The following is a 27,488-nucleotide window of genomic DNA, read 5'->3' on the forward strand; positions in this document are numbered from 1 at the left end:
TTAAGGGTTCAGGCAATTCTCCTGCCTCAGCCTCCTGAGTAGCTGGGATTACAGGCACATGCCACCATGCCCAGCTGAATTTTTGTATTTTTACTAGAGACGGGGTTTCACCGTGTTGACCAGGATGGTCTCGATCTCTTGACCTCGCGATCCACCCGCCTCGGCCTCCCAAAGTGCTGGGATTACAGGCGTGAGCCACCGCGCCCGGCCTAATTCTCGTATTTTTATTTGCATAGAAAAATATCATAAGGATGTCAACCAAAAATTTTAGTTATTTCTAGAAGTATAATTTGAGGAGCTTAGGTAGGAGTAGAAAGAAAACTATGCTAAGAGAGAGTAGATATGAGAATTCAGTGAACTCCTGCTAAAATGAACCTAGTACAGTGTTAGACATATAGAAGATACTTGTCCGCTGTTATTATTAAAAGTAAAATTATGTCTTCAAAGATACTCAATATAGTGAGTAAAAATGAATTATGAGAGATAAGTTTCTCAGTAAAGTTTAACTCTTTATGTTTAAGCCTTTTTTTTTTTTTTTTAAATGATAGGGTCTCGTACTATCACCCCTAGGCTGGAGTGCAGCCTCCTAGGTAGCTAGGATGTGTATGCCACCATGCCCAGCTAATTTTTTAAATCTAGAGACAGGGTCTCACTGTGTTGCCTAGGCTGGTGTTGAGTTCCTGGCCTCAAGTGATCCGCCCACTTCAGCCTCCCAAAATGAGGCTGAGGATTTTTTTGGGGGCATTATGGGTGTGAGCCACTGTGCCAGGCCTGTGTTTAAGTCTTATTTGCTGATTGTAATACTGATCCTTTAATATTTTAAGTTAGAACAAGATTTAGGCAACATAGCAAGATTCCATCTCTTAAAACAAAAACAAACAAACAAACAAAAAACATTTTAAAAAAAAATTACCTGGATGTAATAATACACGACTGTGGTCCCAGCTGCTCAGGAGTTGAAGGTAGGCGATTGCTTGAGCCTGGGAGGTCAAGGCTGCAGTGGGTTGAGATTATGCTACTGTACTCCAGCCTGGGCAACAGAGTGAGACCCTGTCTTAAAAATAACATAAAATAATAATAAAGTTAAAATAGTGCTTAAGTTTCATAGAAGTTGAGATTAGTACTTAGCATTAAGTCAATTCTGGGAAATGTTTATACTGGTGGGTTCTGTAATTTTCATGATTTATTTTGGTTGGCTTAGTTAAATGCTTGTGGTTTCATTTGTTACAAAGAGCATTTGGCTTAAGGGTAAACATTCCAAGCAGTTTGTCCTGGTAATTACAGACAGCTTTATTGTAGCTTTTCTGGGCTACAAAGTAGAATTCTTAGATTTTCTAGTGGCCTTATGTTGGCTTTTTATTTTCTGTTTGTAATCAGGTGGTATTTGATGTAGGGGAGGAAATGTATAGTCTTAAGATTTCTGCAAGACATTGTTGAGAGAATAAACATAGTTAAATATTAACTTTTACTTTTTTCTCTTTAAAAACATTGGCCAAGTAAAAAAGATAGACAATAATAAGCATCGGTAAGGATATAGAGAAAGTGGCGTCATACATTCCTAGTGGAATTATAAAAATAATGCATCCATTTTGGAAAACAGCTTGGCAGTTCTTCAAGTTTAACATAGAATTATTGTAAGACCCAGCAATTCCACTCCTAGGAATGAACCCAAGAGAACTAAAAGCACATACATACAAAAATATGGACACAAATGTTCTTCATAACATTGTTCATAATAGCCAAGAAGTAGAAACAGTTCAAATGTTCATCACCTGATGAATAGACAAAATGTAACATATGCATGCAATGGAATATTATTTTACAATAAAAATGAGTGACATATTCATACATATTGAAGCACGAATGAGACTTCAAAAGTAAGTGCTTTGTTGAAAAGCCATCACAAATGAGCACTAATGTATGATTTCATTATATGAAATATACCTAATAGGCAAACTTAGAGAGACAGAAAGTAGATTACTGGTTACCTGGGACCAGGGACATAGGTTGGGTAAAAGATGAGTAACAGTTAACACATATGGTATTTTTTGAGTGGTGATGATATACAACTTTGTGAATATACTGAAAGCCATTAAATTTTACGCTTTTTTCCCCCAGCATTATCATAATAAATTTAATTTTGTTAGCTTACCAGGGAAAATTAAATCATTAACCACACAACAGATTGATTCTGAATAGATTGCAAAACCAAAGTTTAAACCTAAATCCTGACGTTTTTAAAAGAAAACAGAGAATAACATCTTTGTGGTCTTAGGATAGAGAATGATTCCTTAAATAAAACAAAAGATACTTAGTATACTGGGGAAATGACAAATGAGATTATTTAAATATATTTAAGTGTTTCTCATCAAAAGACAGAGAGAGAGAGAGGATGTATTAGTTTGTTTTCACACTGCTATAAAGAAATACCTGAGACTGGGTAATTTATAAAGGAAAAATATTTAATTGACTCACAGTTCCACATGGCTGGGGAGGCATCAGGAAACTTAACAATCGTGACGGAAGGCAAAGGGGAAGCAACAAACTTCACGTGGTGGCAGGAGAGAGAAGTGAGCAAGAGCAGGGAAAACTGCCTTAAAAAAAAAAACATCAGATCTCTTGAGAACAGCATGGGGGAAGCTGCCCCCACGTTCCTACTTCAACAAGTGGGGATTACAGGTCCCTCCCTTGGCAAGTGGGGATTACAATTCAAGATGAGATTGGGAGCTGGGTGGGGTTGGCTCATGCCTGTAATCCCAGTGCTTTGGGAGGATGAGGTGGGTGCATCACCTGAGGTCAGGTGTTTGAGACCAGCCTGGCCAACATGGAAAAACCTTTTCTCTACTAAATATACAAAAATTAGCTGGGTATGGTGGTGGGTACTTGTAATCCCAGCTACTCAGGAGGCTGAGGCAGGAGGATTTCTTGAACCTGGGAGACAGAGGTTGCAGTGAGCTGAGATCGTGCTATTGCACTCCAACCTGGGTGACAAGAGCAAAACTCCGTCTCAAAAAACAAAACAAAAAAAAAAGAGATGAGATTTGGGTGGGAGCACAGAGCCAAACTGTATCAGAAGACTAACTAAAAAAGGACTCCTATCTAGCATATGTAAAGAACTACACAAATCAACAAGAAAAAGACAGTTATTAATAAAACAACAGGAAGATAGGCAAAATAAAATAACAGGCTTCAAAATAGAGGTTATTCTGTGACCAAGAAAGTGTTAACAAGTGTTCAACTTTCTTAGTAATCAGGGAAAAGCCTAATATAAACATAGCAACCAGGAGATTGAAATGAAAATGACATAAAATACCAAGTGTTGACAAGGATGTAGAAAACTACACATAAATGTAAAACAACCTATAGAATGTAAAAAGCCATATATAAAAAAGTTCCCGCTCTACAATATTTATATAAAATGTAAAAGAGGTAAAAGTAACCTCTGCAATGTAGTGCAGATATGGCAGTGTAGTGCTCATCCTTGAGGATAGTGGCTGGCTGGGATCACAGAAAAATGGCTGTGGGCTTAAAGTATCCTGTTTTTTAAAATTTTAAATATAAAAGCTTCATTGTGCTACCCACTTATAACCTGTGTACGTTATGTTTATTTTTTTTTAGCCTTTGTTTTAGGTTCAGGGGTACATGTGTCGGTTTTTTTATATAGGTAAATTATGTGTCATGGGGGCTTGGTGTACAGAATACTTTGTCACCCAGGAAATAAGTGTAGTACGTGATAGGTAGTTTTTTGATCCTCACCCTTCTCCCACCCTTGACCCTCAAAGAGGCCTCAAATTTTATACTTCAGGCAAGATATATAATATACGAATTATATGTATATGTGTGTGTGTGTGTGTGTGTGTGTGTGTGTGTGTATGTGTGTGTATATATGTGTGTGTATATATATATATGTGTGTGTGTGTGTATATATATGTATATATATAGTGATGGAGTGTCACTCTGTTGCCCAGAGTGGAGTATAGTAGTGCAATCTCAGCTCACTGCAACCTCTGCCTCCTGGGTTCAAGCGGTTCTCTTGCCTCAGCCCTCTGAGTAGCTGGGACTACAGGCGCATGCCACCACACACGCCGCTACTTCTACCTCTTTTACATTTTATGTAAATATTGTGCAGCAGGAGCTTTTGTACATGGCTTTTTACATGTTCCGTAGGCTGTTTTGAATTTATATGTAGTTTTTCATGTTGTGAAAATGTCACCCAAATAATTATTCCACTGCTTATGTGCATGTGAGTGTTTTTCATCTGGAAATTTTTGTATCTTAGTAGAGGGGGTGGTTTCACCATGTTGGCCAGACTGGTCTTGAACTCCTAACCTCAAGTAATCCACCTGCCACGGCCTCCCGAAGTTCTGGGATTACAGGTGTGAGCCACCGTGTCTGCCGTATGGTATATAAATTTTGTCTTAATAAAGCTACTAAAAAATTGGTCAGTATCAAAGTATATTGAGGCTATGATTTCTTTTGGCAGCTCAACTCTCGAATTACTCAGTCATTTTTAAACATCGAGCTTATTGTACATCAGCTGTTTTCCATATAAAAACCTTTTCATAAAGGTTGGGATACAGAGCTAAACTAAGTACGACAAGTCAGCATCTTTTTTTATTTTTTGATACAGAATCTCGCTCTGTTGCCTCAGACTGGAGTGCAATGGTGTGATCTCTGCTTATTGCAGCCTCCACCTCCCAGGTTCCATTGATTCTCTTGCCTCAACCTCCTGAGTAGCTGGGATTACAGGCGTGTGCTACCATGCCCAGCTAATTGTTGTATTTTTAGTAGAGACAGGGTTTCACCATATTGGTCAGGCTGGTCTTGAACTCCTGACCTCAGCTGATCCGACAACCTCAGCCTCCCAAAGTGCTGGGATTATAGGCATGAGCCACCACGCCTGACCAAGTCATCATCTTAATTGTTTGCTGCTGTCTTCTTTAAATGCATCTACTGTGCTGTCCTTTCTTAGGACATCTAAGTAAATTGAAATACTGTAGCCCAAAACTTGCATACTCCAATGAACTATTAGGCTTCTACATTTTTTTTTTTTTTTTGGAGATGGAGTCTCACTCTGTCACCCAGGCTGGAGTGTGGTGGCATGCTCTCGGCTCACTGCAACCTCTGCCTCCCGGGTTCAAGCAATTCTCCTGCCTCAGCCTCCCAAGTAGCTGGGATTACAGGTGTGCACCACCATGCCCAGCTAATTTTTGTATTTTTAAGTAGAGATGGGGTTTCCCTCATGATCTGCCCGCCTCAGCCTCCCAAAGTTCTGGGATTACAGGCGTGAGCCACTGTGCCCAGCTGCTTCTACATTTTTATGTCAGGTAGCTAGCTACCTACTAGTACATATGTACTTTTTTTGTTTTGTTTTTCCTCAGATGGAGTTTCGTTCCTGTTACCCAGGCTGGATTAATGGTGAGATCTTGGCTCACTACAACTTCTGCCTCCTGGGTTCAAGTGATTCTCCTGCCTCAGTCTCCCCAGTAGCTGGGATTACAGGCAGATGCCACCATGCCCAGCTAATTTTGTATTTTTAGTAGATACAGGGTTTCTCCATGTTGGTCAGTCTGTTCTTGAACTCCCAACCTCAGGTGATCTGCCTGCCTCAGCCTCCCAAAGTGCTGGGATTACAGTCATGAGCCACAACACACGGCCTTGTATGTGTTTTTATGACATCTTAAAGCTTATTGGCCTTACCATGGCATATCATTTTGCTGTTTGGGCCTTTTCAGTCCAACTGCTATGAAAAGAGGAAGACTTTAGTAAAGATGCATTCTTCAAGAGTCATCACTAGCAGTAATGATTATAATTTTTTTCTAGGTTTTTTTTTTTTAGTAAGGGGACAGAATCAGCAATATCTGTATTTCTTTATCGTAAACACTACTCACATATTGTTGAATTTTATAGAACATAATTATCTACTTGCTGTTTATTATAAAAAGTATAGATTCTTAAAGAACCCTCATTCACATAAGACACAGTCAGGTCTGGCTAAGCTCTGCCAGGCTATATAAAACAGCTAGTGATAAAATAGAGACTGGTTACATCCTATTGAAATTCAAATTGCTTCCATTAGAGAAATCTTTTTTTTTTTTTTTTTGAGACGGAGTTTCGCTCTTGTTACCCAGGCTGGAGTGCAATGGCGCAATCTCGGCTCACCGCAACCTCCGCCTCCTGGATTCAGGCAATTCTCCTGCCTCAGCCTCCTGAGTAGCTGGGATTACAGGCACGCGCCACTATGCCCAGCTAATTTTTTGTATTTTTAGTAGAGATGGGGTTTCACCATGTTGACCAGGATGGTCTCGATCCTTTGACCTTGTGATCCACCCACCTCGGCCTCCCAAAGTGCTGGGATTACAGGCGTGAGCCACCGCGCCCGGCGAGAAATCTTAAAATGTCTTCTCACACTGGTAAACCTGTAACTATTGATTTAAGGGATGAAGGAATGTAAAGGTTAAAACTATGGTAGAGTTTTGAAGTTGAATGGTCTTAATGTCTTCATTTTAAACTGCCAATCCAAGGCCCTTCCACTGTGTCAATGTTGTCATTAGATTTACTGTGAGACCATAGATACTGTCTAAAAGGCCCTAAAATCTTTTCTGAGTTTTATCTGATTCGATGAGTCATTCTTCTTTCATCAATTCTATTTAAAAATCCCCTCCCATGGCCGGGCACAGTGGCTCAAGCCTGTAATCCCAGCACTTTGGGAGGCTGAGGCGGGTGGATCACGAGGTCAAGAGATCGAGACCATCCTGGTCAACATGGTGAAACCCCATCTCTACTAAAGATACAGAAAATTAGCTGGGCATGGTGGTGCGTGCCTGTAATCCCAGCTACTCAGGAGGCTGAGGCAGGAGAATTGCCTGAACCCAGGAGGCGGAGGTTGCGGTGAGCCGAGATCGCGCCATCGCACTCCAGCCTTGGGTAACATGAGTAAAACTCCGTCTCAAAAAAAAAAAAAAAAAAAAAAAAATTCCCCTCCCCATCCTATCATTCTTCACCAGAGCTTTCAGAGCAAATAAACTGAAAAAGCAGGCTGTTTGCAGTAAAACTCCAAAAAACAGATAGTTCCCAAAAATGTTTGGTCACAGTTCTTACTCCAGGTAGCAGCATATGATTGGGGAAGGAATGGTGCTTGATATCATCTCTGTTAACAAAAATCTTTTATTGTCACTTTTTTTTTCTTAGTATCGTCGTCCTCCCCGCAGTCAGGCTGCCCATCACCCACCATTCCAGCAGGTAAAGTCATTTCTTCATCACAGAAGCACAGCAAGAAGGCCCTAAAGCAGGTAAGCATTGCTAGTCTGTATTTATCAAGTATAATCTTTCACATTAAAAATGCACACCTCTGGCAGTCATCAGATATTTCTTGAAAGTTTTTTACATTGGGCCTTTGTCAGTGGAAACTTCATGCAGTAGCCCAATTTGGTTTTAGTAATTTATGCACCTCTTTGTAATGCATGTTATAGGTTTTTGTTAGATATTCTTTTTGTCACATTTTTGAAGTGTCTAATTTGTTCATAGTTTGCTCAGAATCTTTTGTTTGTATGTATTTTTGTTTGTTTGTGTTAAGACAGTGTTTCACCATGTTGGCCAAGCTAGTCTAGAACTCCTGACCTCAGATGATCCGCCTGCCTCGGCCTCCCAAAGTGCTGAGATTACAGGCGTGAGCCACCGTGCCTGGCCTGTATGTATTTAAATCATGAATAGGTGTTGAATTTTTCAGATTTGTTTTCTTTGGGATTTATTGAGATTATCATGTAGATTTTTCTCTTTTAATCTATTAATATACCGAATTACACAGTTAGATTTTCTTTTTTCTTTTTCTTTTTTTTTTTTGAGACAGTTTCGCTCTTGTTGCTCAGGTTGGAGTGCAGTGGTGTGATCTCAGCTCACTGCAAACTCCACCTCCAGGGTTTAAGAGATTCTCCTGCCTCAGCCTCCCGAGTAACTGGGATTACAGGCGCCTGTCACCATGTCTGGCTAATTTTTGTATTTTTAGTAGAGACGGGGTTTCACCACATTGGTCAGGCTGGTCTTGAACTTCTGACCTCAAGTGGCCAACTCGCTTAAGCCTCCCAAAGTGCTGGAATTACAGGAGTGAGCCACTGCACTTGGCCTAGATTTTCTAATATTACACTACCTTAACTTGGCTGGGTGCAGTGACTCACACCTGTAATCCTAGCATTTTGGGAGGCCGAGGCAGGCAGATCACCTGAGGTCAGGAATTCAGAGACCAGCCTGGCCAACATGGTAAAACCCTATCTCTACTAAAAATACAAAAATTAGCCGGGTGTGGTGGCACGTGCTTGTTGTAGTCCCAGCCACTTGGGAGAATGAGATGAGAGAATCACTTGAACCCAGGACGTGAAGTTTGCACTGGGCTGAGATCATGCCAGTGCACTACAGCCTGGGCGACAGAGCAAGACTTGGTCTCAAAAAATAAATTAATAAATAATAAAAAATAAATGAATTTACACAATCACAGCAGAAGTAGATGTAGTCAAGTGGTTCTACTAAATTTTACATTGACCTGAAATTCCATGAGTCCTGTGAGGAGCAAGGAATGAATACTGGTGGCTGCATCCCCAGGAAGTCTATGAACATCTTCTGATCTAATTGCAAAGAATGAGAGAATAAGCCATAATCAATGGTCAGTCAGTACTGCCATTTTATGTACTTTGTGCCTCTGCCTCACCTATTATAAATGTAGATGTGGCTAAGCCAGACACAGAGCTCTCTCAGTTGCTTTTCTGCATTGGCAACTTAGAGTGAGGAGATCAGTTGTTGCCACTGTGCCTGTAGTATAGCCAGAGATACATGTGAAATGTTAAGCAGGAGGAGACTATATTGGGAAGAGAGAATAGGAAACCAAAAGTAGCCAGTTATTCCATACTTTTCTACATGATGGTCTTAAAAGCTTAAAACTGGCAACTTAGCAAAGTCAAACTTCAGTATTTTTTCTGAAATTACTTTCTTTGTTTCTTTATCTCTTTGCTAAAAAACCTTTAGTTAAAAGTTGCTTTTGGCTGGGCGTGGTGGCTCACGCCTATAATCCCAGCACTTTGGGAGGCCAAAGCGAGTGGATCACGAGGTCAAGAGATTGAAACCATCCTGGTCAACATGGTAAAACCCTGTCTCTACTAAAAATACAAAAATTAGCTAGGCATGTTGGCACACGCTTGTAGTCCCAGCTACTCGGGAGGCTGAGGCAGGAGAATTGCTTGAACCCAGGAGGCGGAGGTTGCGGTGAGCCAAGATCGCACCATTGCACTCCAGCCTGGGTAACAAGAGCGAAACTCCGTCTCAAAAAAAAAAAAAAGTTGCTTTCATAATATTTTTGTGATTAAAATTTGGATATTTCTTTTTTTTCCTGTTCATTTAAATAGTATTATTGAGTATATTCTATAAATTCAGAACCTCATAGAAATCAGAATGTTCTGAAGTAGACAAAAGGAACCACACCGTTGTTAGAACCAGTGTTGTCTAATCTTCCTCCTCTGTTTACTGCATTGCTGTAAATTGCTGAGATTTGATAATTGGGACACATCTCATTGCTGTCACCCAAGATAACTGATGTAGTTATTTACAAACTTTTGTAAAAATATAGTGCCTCTGAAGCCTGTGTAAACGAAATATTTATGTTTCTACATAGGTTTGACGCAGATGGGGCTCTTTTTGTTACAAGGCTTAGAATTTCGTTTCTAGAAATGATTGAAAGCATATAGTCTCTGCCTACAAGACTGGGAAGTTTTTGGCTTACCTAGTGATATTTTAAGTCCTAAAAAATGCTAATGACTATTTTTCACATTTATATAAAGGAGTGATACTGACAAAAACTATCCAAACTCTAAGAATCATTCAGGGTTTGTGTTTAGTTGGCTTAATTTAAACTGATAAGAATAGATACTACACTTGATCTTAGTCAAAAGGCCAAAAAGGAATAGTTGGCTTAATTTAGGTTTTTGTTTGCTTTGATAGATTGCAAAGATATTGAATGATCAGCATACTTCTTGCCATTTAAAAATTGTCATTAAAATAAAAAATTAAGTCATTTACTTTACATTATTACTAAAAAACTGATTTGTTTTGTTTCTTATAGTCTGTTTTATCTTTATAGGCACTAAAGCAGCAACAGCAGAAGAAGCAGCAGCAGCAGCAGCAGCAATGCAGGCCAAGCATATCCATCTCCTCCAACCAGCATCTCTCTCTAAAGACTGTCAAAGCAGCCAGTGACTCTGTACCTGCCAAACCTGGTAGGCAGTTTGGGCATTTTTTTCAGTGGAAGTTTATTTTTCCTAGTATTTTTGTGTTGGTTTTCCTAATTTATTTATGACTTTTTTTTTTTTTTTTTGTGACAGAGTCTCTCTCTGTTGCCCAGGCTGGAGTGCAGTAGCTCGATCTCTGCTCACTGAAACCTCCGCCTCCCAGGTTCAAGCAATTCCCTGCCTCAGCCTCCTGAGTAGCTGAGATTACAGGCACATGCCACCATGCCCAGCTAATGATATCATTTATTTTTAGGTTATATTTATTTACACAATCCTTGTACTGCCAAAACATCAATATAAATCCTTCTAGGATAAATGGGAAAAGTTGTATGCAAAATAATCATGGAGTTATTAAAAAATGCCTCAGAGGTTGCAGTGAGCCAAGATTGCACCACTACACTCCAGCCTGGTATCAGCGCGAGAGCCCATCTCCAAAAAAAAAAAAAAAAAAAGCCTCAGAGCCTAGGAGTTTGAGACCAGCCTGGGCAAAATAGTGAGACCCTGTCTCAAAAAAAAAAAAAAAAAAAAAAAAATTAGCCAGGTGTGGTGGTGCACACCTGTAGCCCCAGCTACTTGTAAAGCTGAGGTGGGAGGATTGCTTGAGCCTGAGGGGTCAAGACTGTCATTAGCCCTGATCTCACCACTGCACTACAGCCTGAATAACAGAGTGAGACCTTGTTTACAAAAAAATGTTACTACTGGGACTGCATCTAAGAAGGAAATCAATGACTGGCTTTCAAGATGGTCTAATCTAATAATATTTGAAAACCTCTAATCAGCAACCTTAAAATCTGATGTTTCCAAGAGGCTCAAACTAAATTCTTAGCCAGATTTCTGTAAAAACATGTTTTCCTAAGAATACATACTACTTTGAGTTTCCTTTGGACATGTCTATAAGGCCTTTGGATCCTTTGTCATGGTTGCTTGTTTTGTTTCTACTCTAGACTTTCTAGTTACAGACTTACATAATTCCGTTTGATACCATAAGCTGATTCTATGGGCTTGCCAGACTCTTTCTGAATCTTACAGAACTGCATTTTTATGAGAAAGGAAATTTACCACCATAAGCAAATAGTATACTGGGAGGAAAAACAGGGTATTATTTTACTCTTTGACTTTAATTCTCAAACTCAAAACACATTAGGGAGGGTCACATTGCCTCATACATAACTTCATTTAGTGAATGTTGAATGACTGATTGATTCTGTCTATAATCTCAGTGCTACCAGTCTTTACATATTTTTTTCTCCTAGCAATATGGGAAGGAAAGCAATCTGATGGACCATCAAGCAGCCCTCAAAACTCAAACTCCAGCTTTTCTTCGTCAGTTAAAGTGGAAAATCCTTTGTTAGGCTTGGGGAAGAAGTCATTCCAGAGATCTGAGAGACTCCATACAAGTAAGTTTGCTTACAAAGACTTCAGTTTTCATTGCCATGGTTTATCAGCTACATGTTTGAAATTCATCAGCTACCTGGCTTAGGTACTTACAACTTAGATTTGAGTTACGTAGCAAAGGTTAGCCATAAGTTTTGTTTTTGGTAACATAATTACTTTTAAGAAATGAAAAGTAACAGGAACAGAATTGGTTTAATATGTCTTTCTCCTGTTATCCCCTGTTTACCTTTGAGCTCTTTACTAGTATTCATGTTCTTCCTGTCTTCCTCTTAACAAACGTTATTTCAGAGAAAGATCTATTATCAGCCGTTTTGTGGTTTCTTTCCCTTTCTGCCAATAGGTTGCTTTGTCCGATATTATTCATGTTTTATTTCCGTGTAAAGAAAGAAAGAAGGGTTATAATTAAATATATATGACAACTTTTTTTCTGAACCTTTTTCTGTTTCTTCTGAAATTCCACTGAAATGAGAATATGGAAATACAGCAGATAAAATCCATACAGGCTAGTAAAACAAGGAGACCACAGCTGGGCAAGTGATGTCAGCACATTTTGAGAGATGAAAACTGGATAGAATTTTTCACTGAGCTGAAGAGCAGTTGCTAGGGATAAGCAAGCCACATAAGGCTGTAGAACCACCAGGAAGGCTCCAGAATTAGAGATATGTGTTACAGAAGAGAAGCAGGGAATCTTGTTCGAAAGTTAGTAAGAGGCAGTTTGATGCCTTACCCAAGCAGAAGACAGGAGGTTTATTTCAAGGTGAAATTTGAACCAGAGAAACTCCAAATTCAGGGATATCAAACGTATCAGGGCAGATGAGGAGGCACTGTACTGAAATCTGGAAAATCAAGTAAAATGTAAGTACTGAATAGGGATTCTCCTCCTGGGCTTCCAAAATGCTAATAACAAGGCATATTTCTAACACCGCTACCTTCTGCTTCCTCCCAACATGCTCCAGCTTGAGATTGGTGGATTGGTACCTAAGGACATTGAATAGTCTTAGAAAAAACTGCAGGCAAATGTATAGGTTCCCAGCTAAGTAGAGATTATCTTGATAATGTTTCAGTAAAGCTGAAGAAATTTCTTAGAAAAATCTGTCAAAGTGAAAAAGAGGTTCATAGGAGAGAAAAAGAAAGAAACTTAGAACACCAATCTAGGTTGTACAATGTCTCACTTAGTAGTAGTATCAGAAAGGAAGATAAGAATGTGATGGAAAGAAACACAATAAGAACATTATTTAGAATCAAAAGCCACAGAATTCCAGATTAAAAGTGTGTAATAGGCATTAAGAAACATGAGTGAAAAGAAACCTATGCCAAGGCACATTCTTTTTAAAATATCAGAACATCCAGGGTCATGAGAAAGTAGCAAAATGCCTCCAGAATGAAGAAAAATACTGCATATAGAAAGATTCAAGATTCGGGAATACAGACATCCTTAGCAGCAACATGAAAGCTAAAAGTGCAGCAGTGCTGACACATTCTGAGGGAAATTTATTCTGTATTCATTTACATATTCCAGACTGATCTAAACTATTAAGTGTGAGAACAGAATTAACAGTATTTCAGACAAATGTTTTGTTTAAAAAAAAAAAAACTTAGTTTGATTCTAGAGGGGAATGTACATTTTTCTTAATGGTAGTATGTCACATATTTAAACTGAATGTACCCTTTGATCATCAGTTTCACTGCTAAGGATAAAAATATTTATTTATTAAACAAATATCTGTCGAAGGTATGTTAATATGCCAAACACAGATTGAGAGTCCTAGGGCTATGGTGATGAAAAGAACAATGTTTCTTCCTCATGGAGCCCATATTCTACTTAAAATCAGTTAAAATTGAAGTTTTAGTAAATTCCAAAAGAAATGTAGAGGTACAAAATTGGGAAAGTATGGACCAGGAATTTTTAACTTTCATGGAAAACTAGGAAAAATTAAGCATAAAAAAAGAAAGCACTGTTTCTTTTTATTTAAGTTTGACCTAATGGCTGAGAAGTAAGCAAAAGTCCATCATCTTTCAAGCAAATGAGCATTAAGGGAAATAGTTTGGGAATTTTTGTAACATAGCCACAATGACTATTTTCAAAACACATGGAGGAAGTTGTGTAAAACATAAATGATAAAACTAAATTAGCTAATTTATATAAAATACTTTCTACCTGACACTGTTTTCATTTTTATTTAACTTCTGTAAAATTGATAATATATAATATATTTTTACATCCCAGATTTGGTCAGAAGAATAAATATAACTCAGGTTTCAAGTATAATATAATAGATTAAGGCAACCTAAATTGAAAACACTTCGGTTAAGTCATCTTTACTAAAATTAGAGGACTTAAACTGACCACTTTGAGGCACAAAAGTATCTTCACAGTAGAGTTTGATCAATACTAGAAAATAATTCACAACTACTTCCCAGTCTTACTTTTAAAAAGTTAACATTTTAACTGAAGTTTGACTGCAATATGCAGGTACAATGAATGGGTAAATAGTGAAAATTAGTTGAGGAAGATTGACAGCCCAATTCCATTAATTCTTTTGAAAACCTGTTGCTTTTCAAAAGTTTATAGAGACATTGCAACATTATTTGTATCAATACAAACAAAAGCCTGGTAGCCATTTACCTTTGTCATCAATGGTATTCAATTTAAATTAATCATGATATATAGCAAGTTTGCCCAACCTGCCATGGGCTGCATGTGACCCAGGAAGGCTCTGAATGTGTTTAACTCAAATTCATAAACTTTCTTAAAACATTATGAGGGGATTTTTTTTTGTGATTTTTAATGTATTTGCCTATTTTTTATAGCTCATCAGTTAGTGTTAGTATATTTTATGTGTGGCTCATGACAATTCTTCTTCCATTGTGGCCCAGGGAAGCCAAAAGATTGGACACCCGTAGGGTATACGTTGGAATATGATGCAGCTTTTTTAAAAGAAAGAAGATGAATTTGTAGGTGATAATTTGAAAAATGTTCAACATATTTAGTGAAATTGAAAACTAAATATAATTAACATGTACATTGTGATTTCATGACATCAAATTTAAAATGTCATTTCTGGCAGGAGGGTTGGGGTTTGAATGTAGAAACCTTCATTTTTCATTTTGCATCTTTACCGTTTGAATTTATAGACAACATTTACCTCTTAGACACTGTTTTTATTATCATTCACTTTGAAAAGATTTGAAATTTTATTGTAATTTATTCTTTGTCCCAGGAGTTACTTTGAAGTTTTTTTGGTTTGTTATTGTTAATTTCCACATATATAGAGATTTTTGTTTTACCTTTTTATTATGAAGCCTTTGGTCAGATATCATGGACTGTGTGATGCTTATGCCTATGTAGTATAGGATAAACAACAGACTTTAAAATCAAAACGTCTAAGTTTAAATTCCTACACTAACTTAACAGTGTAATTTGGGCATTATCATATCTGGGCCTTATTTTCTTCCTCTGTAAAATGGGATAGTAATAGTTACCTACTTCATAGGCTTGTGTGAAAAAAATGAGCGAATATATGTAAATGCTTAGAATAGTGTCTGGCACTTAGGAAGCCCTATATGTGTTTGCTGCTGCTGTTATTGCTGTTACTGCACTACTATTATTCAAAATTTACTGAGACCTACTTTTTTTGACCTAATAATTGAATTTTATAAATATATTCTACTTGTTCAGCACAGAATTTTATACTTGTTGGATCAAGCTTGTTAATCTAAATCAGCTTGCTTTTTTTTTTTTTTTTTTGGCACAGAGTCTCGCTCTGTCACCCAGGCTGGAGTACAGTAGTGCAATCTTGACTCACTGCAGCCTCTGCCTCCTGGGGTCAAGTGATTCTCCTGCCTCAGCCTCCTGAGTAGCTACTTTTGGTAGAGACGAGGTTTCACCATGTTGGCCAGGCTGGTCTCGAACTCCTGACCTCAGGTAATCTACCCGTCTCAGCCTTCCAAAGTGCTGGGATTACAGGCTTGAGCCACCATGCCCAGCTTGCTGCTATTTTCATATGAAGAATAGCAACCTTTTGTCATGGCTTACAAATATTTTTTTGAAGTCGGTCGTGTGTGTGTGTGTGTGTGTGTGTGTGTGTAAATTTTTTTTTTACATTTTAATCCTTTGTGTACTCAGTTTTTTGAAAGATTGTAACCTTCTGGTTATGGACAGATTTCCTGAAACTGCTAAGCTATTAAATCGTAACATTTTTAGTCAATGTAAATTAAAATCAGTGGAAAAAAAAAATTAATGGCAAAGGATGTCAGTATGATTTATAGATTTTTCTTTCTTAGACATTCTTTGTATCATAAACTTTCTCAGTTCTTTTGGGGGGGAAATAGTCTAGTCTGAAACATAAAATGAAGTTTTAGTATGGTAGAAGACCCACTTTTACCGACCTTGTTCTATTTTTGCAGAGAAGATACTACATTGTATTCTTTTATCCTCTATAAATGAACAAAACTTGTTTTGTTAGTCTTGCAAGAATATCCTAAGATTTTAAGTGTTACCTTCTTCACAGTGTGATATTTAAATACAACCTGTGGGTTTTTTTATACTGCACAGAAAGCTGCAGTTTATATAGACACAGGACTTGTGAGGGAGGCCCAAATGATCCTTTTCCATGTTTTTGTAGGACAAATGAAAAGAACTAAATGTGCCGACATTGATGTTGAGACACCAGACTCCATTCTGGTTAATACAAATCTGCGAGCGCTGATCAACAAGCACACATTTTCAGTCCTTCCTGGAGACTGCCAACAGCGACTGCTTTTACTGCTCCCAGAGGTAGATCGACAGGTGCGTCATTGAACTCCTTAAGATTTTTAAAACAGCTGTTTATGTATAATTGTAAAGTGGTATTAATGGTACTAAGTGAGAAGTAAGAATATTTTTACATGAGTTTCCTAATAGGTGGGCTTCATAAGGCTTCTGAAGAAAAGGAAAAAATTCTACCAGAATTTCAATATTACAGAATTAATTTGACTGAATTAGGATGTAGGATATCCATAGAACGAAATTCAGGAGGAGGGCCAGGCTTGGTGGCTCATGCCTATAATCCCAGCACTTTGGATGGCCAAGGACGGCGAATCACCTGAAGGTCAGGAGTCGAGATCAGCCTGGCCAACATGGTAAAATGTCAAGAATAAGCCAAAAACATGGGTCCAGATAAATACAGCTAGAAAGACAGTACAACATGGTATAACAGTGGTGTCCTTAGGAATGTTTGCTGTTTGCATTTTTGTTACATTTTTCTAAGAAAAACATTTATAACTTTCATGATAAAGAAAACCCAGTATAAGTTACGCTTTAAAAAAAAACGAAAGTAGCAAAAAGAAATGCCAAAGGTTTGGCAAGCATCAAGGCAGGGACCAGAGAGATTTAGTGATTTAGCTTGGTCAGGAATAAAGTAAAAGTCCGAAAGTAAAGTAAAAGTTGGCTTTCATCAGTGAAAACGGTGTACCAAGTCACTCCCCCTTCTGATCTTCTGTTTCCTCCTCTGTAAAAGGAAGGTAGAACAATTATGATTTTTTAAGCTTTCTTCACTTCTGAGATTTTTTTTAAATGTATTATTTCCAAATACCAACTATGTTCTAAGTAATGTGATAGGTTCCCTCCAACCCCCAACTTTTAAGAATTTTTATTAAAATGATGAGAGAGATATTTTCCTTAATTTACAGTAAAAGGACTATTATACTCTCTTGTTCATAGTAAGAGGATAACAGAGAATAAGTAAGCTACAGAATTTATTATTAGCTAATTGACTCATAAAGTTAAAACTAAATCTTTGTAATTCTGAAAATCATCTTTCTACTAGAAACTACCTTGATATCAATTTCGTAGTGCTATGAATCAGAACATGTCAAAGAAGTTCAGAGTCCATTGTCCAGAGAGTGCAAATAAATAAGATATTCTTACAGCAGTAGGGACAAAGAAGAAGTCCTTCTCGGTGACTGCTTTCCCTGCCCTAACTCTTCTTGGAGAAATTACAGCTTTGAGGATGCCAGTTCTTGGTTAGAACAAGTTAGGAGACTGAAGTTTCAGCAGTTCTAAGAGAACCTCTTGAAGATTGCTGTCATCTTGTTTTGTTTTTTTGTTTTGTTTTGTTTTGTTTTGTTTTCTTTAAGACTCAGGGTTGTTAGGCTGGGAATACTAGTACAGGACCCAATTTGAGGGCCTGTTTATGGAAGTCTAATGCTGGTTCCTCAGAACTATCTTTTGACTGATATCCTTTATCAACCTCTCAGTCTGGAGGATTGCCATATACAATTTTAGAATTAAAAGGAATCTTGGAGGTTTTCTAGTTCATTTTCCCATAGAGTGCAATCCTGGAGGGGTATTCTTAATAGGAGGTTACTTGGCTAGTCTTTTTCAGTTGTTAATATGGTTGGAGCCCACATTAATCTGAGTAATATTGTCCTTATGTGTAGAGAATATGGAATTTCGATTAAGTGAAATACAAACTATTGTCAGATGAAATTTAGAATGTTTAAAGAATTCTGATTGTCACTAGAATGTAAAGTTGGAAGTTATACGTCGGTGTGTGGAATATCTAGCAATGAGCAGTAGAAAAATATTTAGACCAGATAAAAACGTAGGTTTGGATGAAAACACCTCTCTTTCAATATATTTGAAGGCCCGTGATATAGAAGAGGTAAACTTTTGTTATAGAGAAAGCAGATTTGGGGTTAAAATAACTTTTTTACAATTGGAGAATTAAACTGCAGAATAGATTGGCTTATAGTGGAGTAACTTGCTTATCACTGGAATACTCAAGTGGAGGCTGGATTAACTGCTCTTATAGGGAACTCCATTACCCTGTACCAATTCTCTAGAGTATGAATCAGCAGTCAGCAAACTATAGCCCACTAGGCAATTTCTAGCTGACTGCTTAGTTAATAAAGTTTTATTGACTTAAAGCCACTCCTGTTAGTTTTCGTATTGTCCATAGCTACTTTTGTGCTACAGTGGCAGAGTTGAGTAGCTGAAATCAAGCCATATTGCCTGCAAAGTTAAAGTATTTGTGGTCTATCCCTTTATAGAAAGTGTACCAATTTCTGCTGTAGAACCATGGGAAAATGATGTCAACCCACATAGGCTTAGAAAGTTAAGTGGGTTAAGAAGAGTTCCTCAATCTCAAGGATGTCCAGATCTTTCTTAATTTTCTTCAAAAGGAACTATTTTTGACTTAAAATTTACATTTAGATTTTTAATTCATCTTTTTTTTTAGTCTGAATCTGGGATTCAGTTTTATTTTCTACTGAGTGAATAGCCAGTTGTTCCAGCATTATATGTGTGGTTCTGTGAGTAGATTTTTAATTGTTAGGGAATGGACGTGAATGGAGAGAAAGGAGTGAGGAAAGATAAATAGGAAAGGAATGTAATGCACATACATTCTTTTCTAAAATGAAACGGAAGTCAAATACTACATGATACCTTTCACTTTCTTTGTAAGCTTTCCTTGGCTTATTCTTTGACCCAGGTTGGTCCAGATGGTTTAATGAAGTTAAATGGCTCAGCCCTTAACAATGAGTTCTTCACTTCAGCAGCCCAAGGCTGGAAGGAAAGACTTTCAGAAGGTAAGTATTCTACCTAATGTGTCTCCCAGGCGGTGTGTGCACTCGGAGCACCTCTCTTCTTCATCAGGTAATTAAGCAGTTTTGGAAGGTAAAGGAAGGATGTTTCTATAGGATAGAATTAGCTATCCTTTGTGAAACACGTTATTAGACTTCTATCTGGAGCCTGTGTAACCAAGTTAACACCAGATGGAGTCCAGCAAAATGTTTCTTTAATGATATAAAGTCTTCTAAGAAAATAAAAATACAGATTTTGAGGCCCTGTTCCTAAAGACTCTGATTCAGCAATTCTACATTAATGCCTAGGAATTGAAATTTTAATAGGCTCCCTAATAAGAGTATAGAATTAGTCATTTTATGGTGCTTTGCATCCCAGTTCAGTAAGCAATGAAATAACCTGTTTATCACTGCCTAGCCTTAATGAAACTAGTAGTAAAAGGAATCAGTGAGAACTTTTAAAAAGATCACTTCATTGAAGTATATTTCATATAACATAAAATTCAGCCATTTGAAATGTACAGCTAATTGGCAGTCAGAACACTTTAGTAAGTATGGATCATGACGTAGAATTACTGACTATGATCACTGGTCTGCCATGTGTGCCATGCTTCTAATGACTGACTGTGTGTGGGCACTGCATGTAGTATCTGTCAGTACTAGTAGCTCTTCACCTCTACTGTTGAAAAACACCTGTGGTGTTTTTAAAAATACTGACGTACAGACACCACTGTCAGTTATGTTGTTTTTATTGCTCTGGATTAGTGTCTGAGTTTTACTGGTTTTCTTTTTTCAAAGTTTTCCCCAACGATTCTAATATGCAGCCATAAGTAAAACCACTGGCTGAATTATTTTTATTACATCTGTTTTTCAGTATACATGGAATAAAAAATAGCACTTGAAAAGTCATATACCAAAGTATAGCCTAAAACAAGCGTGAGAAACTCTAAAATATATACATTTGTAAAGAGCACATTAGGAATGCTATGCACTGCTTATTTTCTGTCAGATCCCTAACAATTCGAGTTAAATGAATAGCTAATAAATTAATCTAGGTTGTTTCTTGAAATTGTTGACTTTTTCCCATCCTCTTCTTTTAGAGGAAGTTCTATGTAAAAGGGATCTCTTGCTCTGATTACTTTGGTCCTTTATTTTTACTATAGGTTTTTTGAGGCAGAGACCCCCACTTTTTTCTTCCAGAAAGATTAAAACATACCAGTTACCAATACCTTTCTTTAAGAATAAATTGGTAAAGGATTTACCTCCTCAGCCCCCACTTTTTTGTAAGTAGGTACTGTCAGCAGTGATACTACAATTATTATCAGTGTTGCTTTTTTTTTTTTTAACATGCAAGCAGTGACTGCTGTACCTACAGTCATGTGATCATATTTTATGAGCAACAAAAACTTGGAACACTGTATGTATGTGAACAGAGTTCAATACATTTTATTCCTTATTTTCGGATACACAGTAGACTCAACATCGGAAGTTCGGGGGTGGATTCTGACAGCTAAACCCCTCTTTTCCCAATCCTTTGCCCACGACTGTGGTGTTCACAGTCCTCTAATAGTACGTTTCCTTTCCTTCTTCTCATCCCAGGAGGTCTTAAACTTCAAATTCTGCCATTTCTACCTCTTATTCCTTGATGTCCTGGGTAGTAGAGTATAAAAGGGAGCAGCCTGTCTGAGCCACAAGTTTGAAGATGGCCTACCAAGCACATTCACTGTTCTCTGCTGATGGAGTGGGAAGGATTGAGGTGGTTGGTAGTATATGCAAGTAAATGGCATATTCAGGGCAGCTGGGTCTTTCACATGTTGAGTACCTTCTTGCTAGAGCATGAGCCTGGTACAGTTTCTGGAACAATTAGAAAACTGACAACTCCAGATGGGAATCTCAAATGCTTTTAAGTCGGGCTGCAGCATTTCTTTATGCAGTTAGAGGTAGAAGGCCTAAAATTAAGTTGCCTTGGAGAAACTGAAATTTAAAATAGTAAAAATGTCTAGTGGCATAGGTTATTGAAAGCACATAACTTTTTTTTTTTTTTTTTTGGTAGAAAATAAATTGGAAGTTGAAAGTAAGAAATAAAATAAATCTGTATGGAATGTGATATTTGGAGTGTGAGAAAGGTACCACAGGGAAGCCCAGGGAAAAGGCTCTGTCAGCCTCAGATGAGTACTGAAAGCTACATGGAGTGGTGTGCAAACATTTTTATTTCGCCTAGTGGCATTTAGGTCCTCTTTATACAGTGAGGAGGTTTGGGAAGTTTTGGTTACTTTCACATGATAGTATTCTGATTCCTGCATGAGTCTTTCATGATTTATAAAGAGTTACATGCGTGTTGCAAATAGCATTTTTCTATTGAATATCCTTTTTTGGGTACATTACAGGTGAGTTTACACCTGAGATGCAGGTGAGAATTCGGCAAGAGATTGAGAAGGAGAAAAAAGTGGAGCCATGGAAAGAACAATTCTTTGAAAGCTACTATGGGCAGAGGTAATATTAGGACAGGCTCTATAAACCAAATGTTATTTCTTGCATATATGTCATGTAGTGCTTTATCTCATTACCTTAACAGAAAATCTAGGACCTAGTTTCCTTCTGGTTTTTTTGTCTCACCAATTCTTCTTTAGGAAGTTTTTTTCTTTTTACAAATCACAGGTTCACAGAATTAGATTACTCATAATCCTTTACCCTTGTAACTGTCATTGTAGGTGAGATGGTTTCTTTAAAAATAAATTGAAAAAAAAATCTTGAATTAAGAGTTCCGTTCTTTGAAAAGATTGGCTTTTCTTCTGGTTACTTTATAAAACAGAAGAATACTGAAGTTCCTTTTTTTTTTGAGACGGAGTTTCCCTCTTGTTGCCCAGGCTAGAGTGCAATAGCACGATCTTAGACTCACTGTAAACTCCGCCTCCCAGGTTCAAGCAATTCTCCTGCCTTAGCCTCTCGAGTAGCTGGGATTATAGGTGTGCACCACCATGCCTGGCAAATTTTGTATTTTTAGTAGAGATGGGGTTTCACCATGTTAGCCAGGCTGGTCTAGAACTCCTGACCTTCAGTGATCTGTTCTCCTTGGCCCCCAAAGTATTGGGATTACAGACAGGCCACTGCACCTGGCCAGAATACTGAGGTTCTGTCCACTCTTTATAGTAGCTAATTATCCCAAAATGTAGCTATCCAGAATCACTAAGGAATCTTAGGAATTCTGTAATGTGGACTATTAGAACTAACCTGTAATTAAACAGCCTCTCCTCTTTAAAAGGCATGCTGGGAGATGTACATAGCTGAATCAAGAGATAAATTCTGTTTAAAAGGGGCTGTAGCCTAAATCAGTTTTTTCCCCCAACAAAAGGTCCAACAACGAAATTGTAATGGGACATTTAAATAGATAGTAATGGAAATGTTTTGTTTGAAATAGGATTGAACACCTAGACTTCTACTTGTTAGTCTCCCTTCCTTCCTTCTGGACACCAATGGCAGCCCTTAAGGAGTCCCATAGCCACAGCTTGAGAACTAAGCGCTCCTTTTCCTTGTCTCCAACTAGTGTTTATCCATCTCCTTCACAGTCATTTAGGAAAGATTCCTATTGAGGTTAAGAATTCCATAAGCAGCCTGGCGCTGTGGCTCATGCCTGTAATCCTAGCACTTTGGGAGGCCAAGGTGGGTGGATCATGAGGTCAAGAGATCAAGACCCTCCTGGCCAACATGATGAAATCCCGTCTCTACTAAAAATGCAAAAATTAGCTGGGCGTGGTGGCTTACACCTGTAGTCCCAGCTACTCTGGAGGCTGAGGCAGAAGAATCACTTGAACCCAGGAGGCAAAGGTTGCAGTGAGCACAGATCCCGCCACTGCACTCCACTTTGGTGACAGAGCGAGACTGTCTCAAAAAAAAAAAAAAAAAAAAAAAAAAAAAGAGTTCCATAAGTTGTGGCCAGGCGCAGTGACTCACACCTGTAATCCCAGTGCTTTGGGAGGCCGAGGTGGATGGATCACTTGAGCCCAGCAATTTGAGGCCAACTTGGGCAACCCGGCAAATCCCCATCTCTACAAAAAAATACCAGAAAATGAGCTGGGTGTAGTGGTGTGTACCTGTAGACCCAGGCTCATGTGGGAGAATCACTTAAACCCAGGAGGCGGAGGTTGCAGTGAGCCAAAATTATGCCATTGCATTCCAGCCTGGACAATGAAGCCAGACCCTATCTCAAAAAAGTTCTGTAAGCTGATTTTTCTACATTTCAACTAGAATATCTTTTTTTTCCCCTTTTTAGTTCTGGCCTGAGCCTTGAAGATTCTAAGAAATTAACAGCTTCTCCCAGCGATCCCAAAGTAAAGAAAACCCCAGCTGAACAACCAAAATCCATGTCTGTATCAGAGGCCTCTCTTGTCAGGATAGTTCCAGTAGTCCCCCAGTCAGAGTGTAAAGAAGAAGCATTGCATATGTCATCACCAGGCAGAAAAGAAGAGTGTGAAAGCCAAGATGAAGTGCAGCCAAACTTCTCCACATCCACAGAGCCCCTACTTTCCTCAGCTCTCAATACACATGAGCTTAGCAGCGTTCTTCCCATCAAGTGCCCAAAGGATGAGGATCTCTTGGAGCAGAAGCCAGTCGCCTCTGCTGAACAGGAATCTGAGAAGAATCATCTCACCACCGCTTCTAATTATAACAAAAGTGAAAGCCAAGAATCTTCAGTTACATCGCCAAGCAAACCCATTAGTCCTGGGGTAGAAAAACCAGTGATGAAGCCCATAGCAGAAGCAGGTCCACAGGAGACCACTGTGAAAGAACCTCTAGCAACTCTTGTTGATCAGAGCCCAGAAAGCCTCAAGAGGAAGTCTTCCCTCACCCAAGAAGAGGTCCTTGTGAGCTGGGAGAAGAGGCCACGTGTCACTGAGAATCGCCAGCACCAGCAGCCATTTCAGGTCTCACCACAGCCCTTTCTCAACAGAGGGGACAGGGTCCAGGTGCGAAAAGTACCACCTCTCAAGGTAAGAGAGTGGGAAGAATTGAAAAGGAGAGATGATCTGAACCTTCTGTTTTTGTTCATACCTACTAAATTCCAAATAGTGTGTGGTAGTTCTTAATGCAGAAGCAGTTGGATGTATTTGATAAGCATGTAACTATGGTCTTACACAAATAAAATGATAGACATTCAGAACTGCAGTCCTACATGTAGGTCTTTCTTGATGTTTGAATAAGGAAGGTACCTGGGCATCTAATGTAAACCACCCCCATGCTCACTACTCAAGCTCAGAGGCACCTGGTCTCAGAATTTTAGATTTAGACCAAGTAGAATTTAAACGGACTTCCAAAAACTCAGTTATAATTCTCAGCTTTTATAGAACTTCTCCACAGGACCTCTTAGATTCTTACTGTCTCCACAGGACTTCTTCGATTCTTAGTGCTGGGATTACTGGTGACAGAGCAAGCTCCATCTCAAAAAAAAAAAAAGAATCTATGGGTTGTTTTTTTTTTTTAAACCATTAACATACATTGTCATGTGTTGCCAGAGATTCTGATTTTTGTTATAGTCACTTTTACTATTCTTTCTTATAAAGATATGAGAAACTTTTCTTTAATAAATGTCATTCACAGCTTATCTCCAGACCTGAGAGCTGAGTAACTGTTCAGGTTTTGCTATAAATGTTGCCAAGACCCATCATTTCTATTTCTTTACCTGTAAACAGGCCGGGTTACATTATATTTTGTCTGCTTTCTGCTAGTCCAGAGAGACTACACAGAAACTTTAATCCACTGTGACCAAATTAATATAATTTTATTTTTTTCCATTCTTTTCTTTTCTCCTTTCTAGTTTCCCTCAAAAAAGACTTTTCCAGAACCTCTTTGCTTAGTCCTTATCTCAAATACTGCCTTCTTAGACAAAGCTTAATGTGATTTATAACGGAACAAAACCTTTTAAACAAAATTTAAATAGAAAACAAAATTTACAATGTGGTATAAATGTTATAACTTAGTTACACACATATGTATATAAAAATTATATGGCCGGGCACAGTGGCTCACGCCTGTAATCCCAGTACTTTGGGAGGCGGAGGCGGGTGGATCACGAGGTCAGGAGTTCGAGTCCAGCCTGACCAACATGGTGAAATCCCATCTCTACTAAAAATACAAAAATTAGCTGGGCATAGTGGTGCGTGCCCGTTTCCCAGCTACTCAGGAGGCTGAAGCAGGAGAAATTCTTGAACCTGGGAGGCAGAGGTTGCGGTAAGCTGAGATCATGCCGCCGTACTCCAGCCTGGGCGACAGAGCAAGACTCTGTCTCAGAAAAAAAAAATTATATACACATACATGCACATTATATGTTTTACATTCCATATATAGTAAGCCCTCTGTATCAAGTTCTGCATCCTCATGGTTAGTACAGTATTTTCAACCAACCGCCTATCGAAAATATTAGAAAAGAAAATTAAATACAAATGTAAAAATACAGTATAACGATTTATATAGCATTTACATTGTGTTAGGTATTATAAGTAATCTAGAGATGACTTAAAGTATATGGGAGGATATGATAGGTTATCTGCAAATACTGTGCCATTTTATATAAAGAACTTAAGCATCTTCAGATTTGGATATCCTCCAGGGTCCTGGAAACAATTCCCCATGGATACCAAGGGATGACTGTACACTTAAAAAGAAAAGGATTGAATCTCTCTGCTCTCACAGGGTAGAGCGTCTTGGTAAATTAAATTGTTATCAGTGCCTGGACAACTTTGAGTGGTTTTGCACTTAAAAAGAAGTATGATTTATTCTGCATAATCAGGTAATAGGGCTATTTACATGAGTAACTGAAACTTATTTTTAGTTATTGAAACCTTTAATTTTAACCACTTTTAATGGTTGTTCTTACTTGATATATCATGTATTATGCTAGCTATAGTGTTACTCTCAAGAGTATTCTTTTATAAAGTTGTTTGTCCCTAAATAAATTCTCCTAAACACCTTTCTTGTATTTATTTCTTTAGTTTTATCTATTTTTTCCCGTTTTTTCCCCTGCAGTTTCTTTTACATGATATAAATAAAGGACAGTAACTGCTTCTTTCTTACTGTGGACAGCCTCTAAAATACTATGTGCTGAGTAAATATACTATCTAGGCTTATTAGAATTGGATGTAAAATAGGTGTATCTCTTAGAGAGATGAAGTCCATTTCCTAATGGAAAATAGATACTTTGTGATGCCTGTTATGAAGTCCCATGGCTCTCACTTCTGAATTAGAGAGAATCAATTTTTCAGGACTACCGATCTTTGGAGAAATGAGTATTGCAAATCATTAAACATGTTTAGTGACTTTATTACTCTTAAGAACATTAAGAAAAATGGCATGCATTTTCTTAGAGTTTAGTGGGTTAATTTTTTTAAATTAAATGCTTTAGAATATCTTTTTTTTTTTTTTTTTTTTTTTTTTTTGAGACAGAGTTTCGCTCTGGAGTGCAATGGCGCGATCTCGGCTCACCGCAACCTCCGCCTCCTGGGTTCAGACAATTCTCCTACCTCAGCCTCCTGAGTAGCTGGCATTATAGGCACACGCCACCATGCCCAGCTGAATTTTTGTATTTTTAGTAGAGACGGGGTTTCACCATGTTGACCAGGATGGTCTCGATCTCTTGACCTCATGATCCACCCGCCTCGGCCTCCCAAAGTGCTGGGATTACAGGCGTGAGCCACCGCGCCTGGCCTGCTTTAGAATATCTTAACAGTTATTGGCTCTTTTAAATTCAACCAGTTACTAGAAGGGTGCACATTTTGATGCATTATCAAAGTGTTATTCAGGACAGGAGGCAGATATGTTTCAGACTGATGATTTTATGGTATGAAAATCATGGTTTCGGCCAGGTGTGGCGGGTCACGCCTATAATCCCAGCACTTTAGGAGGCCAAGGTGGGTCGATCACTTGAAGTCAGGAGTTTGAGACCATCCTGGCTAACGTGGTGGAACCCTGCCTCTCTAATAAAAATTAAAAATTTTTTAAAAAGCTGAGAGTGGTGACAGACGCCTGTAATTCCAGCCACTCAAGAGGCTGAGGCATAAGAATTGCTTGAACCCAGAAGGGTGGAGATTGCAGTGAGCTGAGATTGTGCCACTGTACTGCAGCCTGGACGATAAGAGTAAGACTCTGTCTTAAAAAAAAAGAAGAAGAAGAAGAAAAAGAAAATCAGTGGTTTCAAACATGACAGACATCAGAACCTCACAGTGGCTTTTTTTTTTTTTTTTTTTTTTTTTTTTTTTTTTTTTTTTT

General features: G+C 38.2%; 1 protein-coding gene and 1 pseudogene across 3 annotated transcripts in view; one reads left to right on the forward strand and one right to left on the reverse strand.

Moving 5' to 3' along the window:
- Positions 1–27,488, forward strand: part of ASXL2 (ASXL transcriptional regulator 2) — a 69,252-nt gene that overhangs the window by 29,403 nt on the left and 12,361 nt on the right. For all 3 annotated transcript variants that reach the window (XM_032293909.1, XM_032293911.1, XM_032293910.1), the window contains 7 exons: positions 7,192–7,292; positions 10,124–10,259; positions 11,525–11,668; positions 16,292–16,455; positions 19,139–19,235; positions 21,617–21,722; positions 23,500–24,217. In XM_032293909.1, coding sequence (XP_032149800.1) covers positions 7,192–7,292; positions 10,124–10,259; positions 11,525–11,668; positions 16,292–16,455; positions 19,139–19,235; positions 21,617–21,722; positions 23,500–24,217 — 1,466 coding nt within the window. The remainder of the gene's footprint in view (positions 1–7,191; positions 7,293–10,123; positions 10,260–11,524; positions 11,669–16,291; positions 16,456–19,138; positions 19,236–21,616; positions 21,723–23,499; positions 24,218–27,488) is intronic.
- LOC116562137 lies at positions 9,822–9,948 on the reverse strand (annotated as a pseudogene).

Source organism: Sapajus apella, unplaced genomic scaffold (assembly GCF_009761245.1).
Source record: "Sapajus apella isolate SASKATOON/1434 unplaced genomic scaffold, GSC_monkey_1.0 scaffold31, whole genome shotgun sequence".
Classification (NCBI taxonomy): Eukaryota; Metazoa; Chordata; class Mammalia; order Primates; family Cebidae; genus Sapajus; species Sapajus apella.